Source organism: Saccopteryx bilineata, chromosome 11, assembly GCF_036850765.1.
Source record: "Saccopteryx bilineata isolate mSacBil1 chromosome 11, mSacBil1_pri_phased_curated, whole genome shotgun sequence".
Taxonomy (NCBI): domain Eukaryota; kingdom Metazoa; phylum Chordata; class Mammalia; order Chiroptera; family Emballonuridae; genus Saccopteryx; species Saccopteryx bilineata.
In genome coordinates, this window is record NC_089500.1 from 67,473,436 (window position 1) to 67,485,028 (window position 11,593).

At 47.3% G+C, this 11,593-nt stretch overlaps 1 protein-coding gene across 1 annotated transcript; it reads right to left on the reverse strand.

Moving 5' to 3' along the window:
* Positions 1–3,717: 3,717 nt before the first annotated feature.
* Positions 3,718–11,428, reverse strand: DCLRE1B (DNA cross-link repair 1B). Its single transcript, XM_066246622.1, has 4 exons — positions 11,232–11,428; positions 10,163–10,328; positions 9,403–9,585; positions 3,718–4,969 (listed from the first exon to the last, which is right to left on the reverse strand). Exons 1-4 carry the CDS (start codon positions 11,418–11,420, stop codon positions 3,888–3,890), a joined length of 1,620 nt encoding a protein of 539 aa, XP_066102719.1. The 5' UTR covers positions 11,421–11,428; the 3' UTR covers positions 3,718–3,887.
* Positions 11,429–11,593: the final 165 nt, after the last annotated feature.

Genomic DNA, 11,593 nt, shown 5'->3' on the forward strand with positions numbered 1-11,593 from the left:
TATGTGCCTTGACCAGGCAAGCCCAGGGTTTTGAACTGGCGACCTCAGCATTTCCAGGTCGACACTTTATCCACTGCGCCACCACAGGTCAGGCCTGGTTTTTTTTTAAATATCTAAGTACATAGTTACAAAGCATTCTATTATAGGAAATAATATTAATTCATAAAATATACCAGATATTTATTTACATTGTAAATAAACTCATTTTCCTTTCTTGATTCCCTCTAGATATGTGCATCTATCTATATACTGTGAGTACACATGTGGTTATAGATACACTTCTCCTTCATGAAGGCTTTGGTGGAGGAAAAGATTTTTCTTTGTCCTTGTATGTGCTTGTGTTAGGAGGGAATGTTAATAGCTTCTAATAGATCTGAATACAATGCAAAACCCCTTCTAAAAACCCCAGTCCAGCTCAACAATATCTCTTACTGCTGCCAGACCTTCCCAGCTGGCATTCCTGCTTTCATCCAGGCTGGTGCTTGTCCATTTGTTGTTTTTAAAAATATGTATCAGATCATATCACTCCCGTACGGTGAAGCACTCCAATAGCCTCCCATTACTCTGAGATGAAAACCCAAATTTCTTACTTTAACCCGGAAGTCCCTCTGATCCAACCTCTGTCTCCCTCTCTGAGCACATCTCTTCTCCCCCTTGGCCACGTGCTCTTGATGTTCCTGGGGCAGAGTCCATGCCCTCACATGATCTCCGTGCTGATACCTCCAGGACTTCCCGACCTGCTCCTTTTATCACTCGGGTCTCAGTTTATGTGTCAATCCCAGACACCTTCCCCGACCCGTATCTGACTTCTCCCTAACCCTATTAGCTGGCTTTATTTTCTTCTTAGCACTTACCCCTACCTGGTATTCATCTAGACTGTGGGTAGGACAGTTTCTGTCTTGTTTACTGTTTTATAATTAGAAAGATTCCGTGCTGATGCCAGGAGGCTGTCCCAGGAAACAGGAGGGAAGCACCATGAACCCAAGACAAAATAGCTTGTTGTGATGGTTAGGGAGGGTGAGGGGTGGGAGGCAGACAGCTACTCACTAGTGGTAGCATCAAATATGTGCACATGGGCCCCCAGACAAAATTTCTCCTGCCAGGAGCCACTTCATGAATGCAGAGTGAAGTCCCTTGCGAATGGACTTGAGAATAGAGGACCCAGGTTTGAATCCCTTTCCTTCAACAAGCGGACTCACTAACCTCCTGCTCCCTTCCACAAAGGGAAGTCTGAGTCAGGAGTGAGAGATGGTCCTCCAAGGCCAGCGAGGCAGATTTTCTTCTCTAAAGGGACTTAAGTCACTATCAGTCTCCTTGTGGAAAAGTACAAGTTTCCCCACAGGTCCTGAAACAAATGACTAATTGATCTCCAGGGAACTTCCTTTCTCCCAGTACCTTTAAGACTAAAGCAAATTCTTCATAGATCTGAGGGGGTCATCCTTAGTCTAAAAATAAATGGGCTACTCTGATATATGCCATGCAGCATTTTTATGAGACAATATAGAGAAACCAAAACAAATAAGGCAATTGCCAACCTCTGTTAAAAGACAAATTTACTTCAGAATAGTACGGAATCCCAATACTAAAACACAAACTTAACAGCAAAAGGGAAATTTCTCAAGGCCCTTTGCTTCCACTTCCCCAGCTGAATTCACGTACATCCCACTTCAAGCACGGGTGACACAGCATGTGGGAAGAGTGGGCATGTTCCCTTGTTGCTAGGAGATAAGCCAAGCTGGGGCCCCTCCTACTGCAGACTACCCTATCTCCCCCGAACACCTTCGGGTCGCACAGACACGAGACAGCTCCAGGCTCCGAGGGGAAGCCAGGCTGGGCCTTGCCCACGCAAGCTTAGTGAATCTTAACACATGAGATGACTTTCTAAGTGTTTACACGTCCCGTCTAACAACATCATTGAACTTAAGAGCCCTCAAGGTATTTTCATGCTCTCCTCTTCTGCAGAAAGGATGGTAAGAAAATCTTTCTGGAGGGTAATTGGGCAAAATTTTGATCAAGAATTTAAAACTGGAATCCCACATCCAGTAATTTAATAAACTACCATGATATATGCACAAGGATGTTCATTGTAATATGTTTAATCATGAAAAAGGGCACACAAAATATTGGGTAATATGGAAATGATTTAAGATATACCCATATGATAGGGCATATACTATTAAAATATTTGATATACTATTAAAAATGACATTTAAAAAATTTAATGATACAAGGAAATTATTAAGATATTAAGTAATCCACAGGATATAACTATATACAGTATTACCCAATTTGGAAAAAAATATATATGCATATATGTATGTGTGTGTGTATATATATATATATTTATATGCACAGAAAAGACTAAAACTATTGTTCTACATGGCGGAATTATAATTTATTAATAGTTTTAAAAAATATTTTCATGACTCCCAGTTTTTTATTTTATATATAAAATTTTTCAAGGAACAGTGGCTAAGAGAACCAATATTCCCAACACCCGTCTAGTGGCAGGCACTGAGCTAGGAATTTCCCCATTATCTAGTCTGCATGGCAACCGAGAGGTAGGTATCTCAGTTGGCTTTACAGATGAGGGAGAGGCTTGGCTGTTTAAGCATGTCTACTGGCCCAGGGTGCCCTGGATGCAAGCCCAGGACAAGGCCCGCTTCCCCATGGGCCTCACCTGCTGCGGCTCCCAGTGGGCCCACGGGAGCCTTACAGCAAAGGTCACTGACAAAACACAGCTGTGGACAGCTTGCCCAAGAGCAAGGCCCTATTTCGGTTTCTAAACTCTTCATATCTTCCTCCCAAAGTATAAAACTGTTTTTCCTGGACAAGAAACACAGGCCTGGTCCTGACAAAGGCTTGAGGAGCCATCCTAAAGCAGTTTTTTACCCACGTGCCCAGCTCTGCATGCCTGTGCCCTCTCTGAGTCTGTGCGACCTGCCATCCTGCTTGCTGGGCTGGCATCCCGTCAGGCCATGAGCAGGACAGGGTAGAACTGCACACTCCCACCCCTTTCACCAGCTGGCTCCTTGGTCTCTGCCCTGGATACTAAAACAAACAGGCTGTGTGCTCTGACCGGACTCAACCCAAGGGCGGGGGGTGGGGGTGGGGGGTGGAATATCCCAGCTATGTGAACAATCAGGAATATCTGGCAGCACATTGAATCTTTTGTAATTTTATTTCAAAGTTGGGGCCTCCAGGCAGCTGGGAGGCCCATCCTACCCTCAGCCTGGTCCTAGGTACCGCCTTGGTGAGGGTTGCCCAATCCCCCGGCTGGCTCTGTTCCAAGTAGGTCCCCAGTGACACCAACTGCAAACTCTCATGGAACAAAGATGGAAATTTTCTCCACTGTCCCAAGGCTCTTCATCACTTCCTGTTCCCTCCCAGAGGCAGAGACAGGAAGTGGCTTGGAAAGGGTCATGCAAGCCAGTGATATTTAGGACTGGAACGTGCTGCCTGGACCACTTTATCCTCCAGCACCACAGTTCCTAATTTACAAAACAGAACTATCTAGGGACTTTTGTCCAGGAAAAAGGAGGGGAGACAGGGAGAGTGGCACATGACACACAAAATAACAATGGTAATAACGTAGGTATTTTTGACTCACTCTTGAACTCTTCCAGCAGCCCTTTGGTGTTCAAAAAAGTTGAATACTTTAAAAAAAATGTAAACATTGTTACGGCAGACCTCCTTGGAACCTTACACAGGCTCAAATACTGTGAAGAGGTTTTTATGAAAATGGTTTTCCAAATAGCTATAAACTAAGGTTTCCACAGGCATTAGGCTCCAGTGAGCCCTGAAGGATCCTGTGAAGACAGAAAAAGCCCAAAGTAGAGTCCCCCCACCAGCCATCCCCCACCATCTCCAACGCTGCAGCGCGGGGTCTAACATGGCTGTCCTCTCTGGCAGGACTTCAGCAAGAATCGATGGTGTTTTTCCACTTGCTGGTCGAAGACCCTGGAAGAGAACCTTGCCCGGAAGAAGGACACTGGAGTCAGGAGGTACTTTAGCGCCAGGCCACTGATCTCAGGAGCCAGCAGAGGGACAGCCTTGCTGCGGGGAGCCCGGGGTGAAGCCTGGCCACTCCGCACATGCTGGTTCTCGGAGGCCGCTGACCCACCCCTGTCGCCCCTGGGGACTAAGTGGGGCCCTCCACCAATTTCCTCCCCAGTTTCCGGAGTGATAAATTCCTCATCTGAAGACCTTAAACGAACTGAAAAACCCAAGGGAGCAGTTAGTACAGTCACCATCTTCCGGGACGCAGCGAGAGGGGCTGCCTCATCCCACTCTTTGTTGCAGAGGTCTGGGAACAACTGCTTCTGGATCCGCAAAGGATGGTGGGAGGGCTGCCTCCCAGGGTTCCCAAAAGGGTTCTCCTTCTTAGCCTTCTTTGAGTCCCTGTCTGCTTGAAATTGACCAGCCTTTTGCTCAGGAGATTCAAACACGACACCCCGGGTCCTTGGCCTCTTAAGCCCCCTTTCTAACAGCACGTGGACACTTGGTTTTCTGGAGGAGGCACGCATGTATTGCTGTACAGAGTCGGGAACCAGGGGCACGAAGAGCCTGGGGCTCAGGCTGTCCTGAAAGTAGTCCTTACAGGGCTGTCGACTGACAATGGGCACCACCTGGCCAGGCCTCAGTGCTGCGACAAAGGCACGAAGCTCCGAATAGGAGGAGTGGTCGGAGTAAGGGATGACGTGGATATTGGGGTGGGAGCGGTGGACCTTCCGGCTCGTGGGAAGGATAGCAATGGTGGGGTGGGCCTGGTTCCAACGCAACATGGCAGAGTGGCAGATCTCCATGTGGTCCACGGCGTGGATGCGGCCAGCGCTCTCCTCCACGGTGAACACATCGGCCAGGCCCAGCAGCTGCACCACCTCCAGGCGCCGAGGGCTCAGCACCACCCAGGTCCGAAACTCCAGGGCCAGCTGCTCCAGCAGGGACTCTTTCCCCAGGCTGTAGAGCCCTGAATGAAGATACGGGGACGGGGAAAGTACATGAAGGAAGGGAATGAAGCTATTGGGGAATCCTAATAAATCAACCAAATGTTCAGCAAAAATACATAAAATTAACGGGAGGGTTGCAGTACATCAGGGATGGGATGGCACTTGAGCTAAGGTACATTCTCCAATTCAGCAAGGGGAAGCACCTGCCCCATGTCAGACACTGCAAACAGAACATCTCCGTCCTCCAGGAGTGTGGGCTACACGGGACCCCAGAAACCACGCGGTTAAGGGCAATGCTAGAGGCATGCACACAGCATTAGAAGGGCACAAAAAAGTATCTACAAATTGATGGACTTAGAAAAACTTTCCTGAACATGACAACTGAGCTAAGTCTTAAAGGGTGGATCCAAGTTAACCTGGCAAGGGAAGGGAATGGTGGAGAATATTTTAAGAGGGGTCTGTTTGGTGTCACTAAAGTACAAAGAAGGAACCGGCAAGAAAGGACACTAGACCTTCAATGGATGATTCGATAAAGTAGGTGTTATACCTACATACAGTGGAATACCTCTCAGCCATAAGAAATGATGAAATACTGCCATTTGTGACCACATAGATGGATCTTGAGAATATCAGGCTAAGCAAAGTAAGTGGGATTATAAAGGCTTAGAACCATGTGATTACACTCATTTGTGGGATATAAAACAGAAAGCAACAAACAAAACAAAGGCAAAGATGCAGACAACAGAATGGCAGTAACCAGAGGGGTAGGGGGCGTGGAAGGAGAATCCAGAGGGTAAAAAGGGGTCAAATCTATGGTTGACTAGATTTTGGGTGGTGAGCATACAGTGCAATATCCAGATGACGTATTACAGAACTGTACATGTGAAACTTACATATCATGAACCAACATTACCCCAATAAACTTTGTTTAAGAAAATGACATTAGAGAGGTAAACTGGGTCATAGAATAGAGGGCACTGTATGTGCTGCTCAGGAACTTGAACTTCATTCTGTAAGTGAAGAGGAGCCATTGAAGAGTCTGAAGAGGGGGAAATGGCTCATTCTAACCATAGGAATAACATGATCAAAGCAGGCAGGGCTTTCAAAAACATGTAGCAGCAGCGTGATTCACAGCCTGGAGGAGGAGACACTAAAAGCAGAAGTATCAGTGAGAAGTTCAAATGGTACATACACAAAAATCACGAAGGCCTGAATTTGAATAATGCTCAGAGTAAGAGATGGGAAATGTGTTGAACAGTTGTTCTCAGACCTTCGCTCAAGGTGTACTTCAAATCCACAATCAGACCGTGAACTCCTTTAAAGAGCTCTTATCTTTATATCCACATTATTCCTATGGTTCAAATTCTCACCCTTTAGGCACAAGTGTAGCTGATTTTCTTTTTTTCTCTCCCTATCCCCCCACATTCATTCATTTATTCTTTCTTTCTCTCCTTCCTTCCTTCCTTCCTTCCTTCCTTCCTTCCTTCCTTCCTTCCTTCCTTCCTTCCTTCCTTCCTCCCTCCCTCCCTCCCTTCTTCTTATTCTTCCTTCCTCCTTCCCTCCTTCCCCCCTCCCTCTTTCCCCCTCTTTCTTTCTTTCTACCTCTTCTAGGTCCTTTAATAGTAAACTGTAAGCCCTAATATTATTCACCTTTCTATTCCACAGCCTATCAGAATGGTTAGCACAGAGTAGGGGCTTATTCTATATTTTCAAAATTAACCAAGCCCTACTACAGCACCCTCCTAACTAGCTGTGCTCCTCTGGGAAACTCTGAATTAAAAACTCCAAGAAAAAATAGGACAGACAATTCTCCATGAGCAGTTAAGCAATCCTGAGAGTAAGGGGTACTTTTTTTCTTTTTTTTTTTTATTGGCTCTGGCCAGTTGGCTCAGTGGTAGAGCATCAGCCCAGCCTGTGGAAGTCCTGAATTCGATTCCTGGTCAGGGCACACAGGAGAAGTGACTATCTGCTTCTCCACCCCTTCCCTTCTCTCTCTCTTCCCCTTCCACAGCCATGGCTTGATTAGAGCAAGTTGGCCCTGGGCTCCATAGTCTCGCCTCAGGCACCGAGAAGAGCTCAGTTAGTTGCTAAGGGAGCAGCAGCCCAGACAGGCAGAGCACCGCCTGGTAGGGGGCTTGCCAGATGGATCCTGGAAGCATCAACTCCCATATGTGCCTTGACCAGGCAAGCCCAGGGTTTCGAACCAGCAACCTCAGCATTTCCAGGTCGACGCTTTATCCTGGAAGCGTCGGGAGTCTGTCTCTCTGCCTCCCTGCCTCTCACTTAATAAAAAATATATATATAGATATTATTAATTTATTTATTATTTAGAGAGAGGAAGGAAAAGAGAGAGAGAAACACTGATTTGTTGCCCCACTTATTTATGCATTCATTGGTTAATTCTTGTATGTGCCCTGACTTGGGATCAAACTTGCAATCTTGGTGTATCAGGACTATGTTCTGACCAAATGAGCTTCCCAGACAGCAACAACCTATTACATTTTTAAAAACAAAAATTGAGCCTCACTTGTGGTGGCGCAGTGGATAAAGCGTCGACCTGGAAATGCTGAGGTCACTGGTTCGAAACCCTGGGCTTGCCTGGTCAAGGCACATATGGGAGTTGATGCTTCCAGCTCCTCCCCCCTTCTCTCTCTCTGTCTCTCCTCTCTCTCTCTCTCCCTCTCCTCTCCAAAAATGAATAATAAAAAAAAAAATTAAAAACAAAAATTGACTTTCATAAACTATCTCAAAAGGCAATTCCAAAAGAAGAGCCCCCAAAATAAATAATGTATACTCTTATGGAATCTCTAGACCAGGGGTAGTCAACCTTTTTATACCTCCCGCCCACTTTTGTATCTCTGTTAGTAGTAACATTTTCTAACTGCCCACCGGTTCCACAGTAATGGTGATTTATAAAGTAGGGAAGTAACTTTACTTTATAAAATTTATAAAGCAGAGTTACAGCAAGTTAAGCCTATAATAATAATTACTTACCATGTACTTTATGTTGGGTTTTCGCTAAGTTTGGCAGAATAAATCTTTATAAAACAACTTACTATAGTTAAATCTATCCTTTTATTTATACTTTGGTTGCTCTGCTACCACCCACCATGAAAGCTGGAACTCCCACTAGTGGGTGGTAGGGACCAGGTTGACTACCACAGCTCTAGACCAAATATACAGGTGGCTTTTCAATGTATTTAATTTTAAGCACAACACTCACTTGAGAGTATCTACATACTGATAAATTTCATTCCCTTATATAATAAATATTTATGAAATGCCCCATCAGGTATTAAAGTAGGCACTTGAGATATATCCATAATTAGAACAGTATAGCAGGGGAGACATAATAAAAACTAAATACAATAAATGTGTAAATTATGGAACCCCTGTTAAGGTAGTAAGTACCCTTCTACTGAAAACAAAATTCTTTGTCCTAAGAGCCATGGTTACATTTAGGATCAAGTTCAAAATGTCTTTTTTTTTAAATTTATTCATTTTAGAGAGGAGGGACGGGGAGGGGGGGGGGAGAGAGAGAGAGAGAAAGGGGGGAGGAGTAGAAAGCATCAACTCTCATATATGCCTTGACCAGACTTAGTGCAGGGTTTGAACCGGCAACCTCAGTGTTCCCAGGTCAACGCTTTATCCACTGCACCACCAGAGGTCAGGACAAGATGTCTTTTTTTTTTTTTGTATTTTTCTGAAGCTGGAAACGGGGAGAGACAGTCAGACAGACTCCCGCATGCGCCCGACCAGGATCCACCCGGCACGCCCACCAGGGGCAGATGCTCTGCCCACCAGGGGGTGATGCTCTGCCCCTCCAGAGCGTAGCTCTGTTGCGACCAGAGCCACTGTAGCGCCTGGGGCAGTGGCCAAGGAGCCATCCCCAGCGCCTGGCCATCTTTGCTCCAACGGAGCCTCGGCTGCGGGAGGGGAAGAGAGAGACAGAGAGGAAGGAGAGGGGGAGGGGTGGAGAAGCAGATGGGCGCTTCTCCTGTGTGCCCTGGCCGGGAATCAAACCCAGGATCTCTGCACGCCAGGCCGACGCTCTACCACTGAGCCAACTGGCCAGGGCCCCAAAATGACTTTTACAAGCACTTCAGTCCCTTCTGCCTTTGCAAATTCCTCACCTACTGTGAACCTGTTATAGTGGCTGCTGCTTCTCTGTTCCACACTCAAGACTTCTTCCCACTTTCATCTGCTCTCAAGGAGTTTATTTGAGGGGAGAGGGGACAGCGGAAGTTAGTGGGTGCAACGAAAGATAGAAAAAGTTGAATGACAGGGGATCGGGAGTAGGAATGGGGGGCAGGGGGCAATTTTAAATCAGATGGCCAGGGTAGGTTTCACAGAGAAGGAGAGGTCTGCACAAAGACTTGAAAGATGTAGACACCCACAGAGAACCTAGTGGCACCACCTACGGGTGAGAGAAAAAGGAAAGGAAACAACTCACCAATCTTGATGTCATGTTGTGGGTGCTTTCGGATGAGCTCAACAATCTGCCAGGTGGCTTCTTGTTGGGAAGGAAGAATCAGCGCTGGGTTGCAGTTGGTGTTGTCTAGGTATAAGGTGTGGATCTGCTTACCCCCTCTCAGGGCTGGCTCCTTCAGCATGGATGGTGTATACCGAAAATCACCTGCGAGCAGAGGGCCGGAGACAAAAGTATGAAAGACAAGTCTCCCTCCTCCAAAAACAGATGGGCATTTACTTTCTGGCCTGGAGTCTGGCACTGAACTGAGCTGTATAGTATAGCTTCCTTGTGGAAATGTTTCTCTCCTGCTCCTGGACAAGGTTGGGACCCTTAAGGAGTGAGAAATCAGTTAAGAAAGGGTCGGTGCTCCTGTGAGATAATGCTAGGATGCCTCCAGACTTCTGTTATGAGCTAAGGCTGCCAGAGGCGGATTAAGGTCAGTTGAGGCCCCAGGAGCGTTAGAAAATATTGGGCCCCTTTAAAAAAAAAGAGAGAAAGACAGGGAAAATAAAAATACATGTTAACCATATTTTAAAAAAAAGTATTATGTACTATTAATGTTAAAATTGCACATATGAAACCAAACTTGGTGTCATTAGAAAAAAGTGTCAAGTTGGGGTTTTGCGGGGCCCTTGAGAAGTCGGGGCCCAGGGTGCACCCGCCTTTAAATCTGCTTCTGAAGGCTGCTCAAGAAAGTAGTGAGCAGGCTGAGAAGGAGGGTGGGCCCCCTCCGGAGACCCACCTGTGTAGAGGATGGTTCCAAAGTACCCTTCAAAGAGAAACATGACAGAGCCAGGGCAGTGATTGGCATCCATCAGGGTTACAGTCATGGTCTCTCTCCCAATCTCATCCAGAGGCAGGACATGGCTCTCACCAACCTCCAGGGCTCGGATCCACTGCTTAGATACCTGAGGAAACAGTTGGTCATACCAGTGAACAGACTCCCGGTGACAATTTTATTTTAATTATATATATCCCCCTGAAGTGAGAAGTGACAGACTCCTACATGTGCCGGACGGGGATCCACCCAGCATGCCCACCAGGGGGTGATGCTCTGCCCATCTGGGGCATTGCTCCACTGCAACACCAGAGCCATTCTAGCACCTGAGGCAGAGGCCATGGAGCCATCTTCAGTGCCTGGACCAACTTTGCTCCAGTGGAGCCTTGGCTTCGGGAGGGGAAGAGAGAGACAGAGAGGAAGGAGAGGGGGAGGGGTGGAGAAGCAGATGGATGCCTCTCCTGTGTGCTCTGGCCGGGAATCGAACCCGAAACTTCCACATGCTGGGCCAACGCTCTACCACTGAGCCAACCAGCCACCTAACCTCTGTACAATTTTAAATTAAGAGTCCATAAAACAGTATAGTCAGCAATGCTCAAATTTTCCTGATCATAATAATCCCTTGGGGGCACCTGTTTAAAGTTTTCCACCAGATTTCCAGGGCCTGCACCAGCTATACTTTCTGAATCAGATGAGGGAGAGGGGAGGCGGTGGAGAATCTGTGTATCAGGTGGATACTCATGATGAGTCAAGTTGGGGAAATACTAGCCTAGTTTATGTGAAAAGGTAGGAAAAGTTTCTTCGGTTGGACTGAAAGCTCTGTCCAACTTGTAACTGAAGCATCCTAAGTCCCCCAGTTGGAAACCTCACTCCTGTTTTGGTTTAAGATGCATTTCTGGGTTCAGACAACTCCCACATTTGTCACAACCAGTCCTCCTGGCCCAACTCTCTGACTCCGACTCCAAGGGGAGATGGACCGAAGTCCCAGCCCGGCGCCGGACCCGCGCTAGAGGCCAACTGTAGCTCCCGGTACCTGTAGGTGACGGTGCAGGAGGAAGGCCGTGATGGGGGAGCAGTAGAGGGGCCGCGCCCAGGTGCTCGACAGCCCCACGGTGTGGTCCGAGTGCATGTGGGACAGGAAGAAGAGCCGCGCGGAGCCAGCCCGGCGCAGACTCCAGAAGTCCACCGCGATGGGCGTGTGGGGAATCAGCGCCCCGTTCATGGTGGCGGTGGCAGAATCACCGATGGGATCCTCATGGGGACAGAGCTCTGCCCCGAGCCTCCCGCAGCGGCCCCAGAAATAGTCACGCCGGGGCAAGCATAGGGCCAGAGACCCGGAGGGGAAAAGCCAGCCCAGGATCGGAACAAATGACTAGAGTGGGCAGAAAAAGAAGG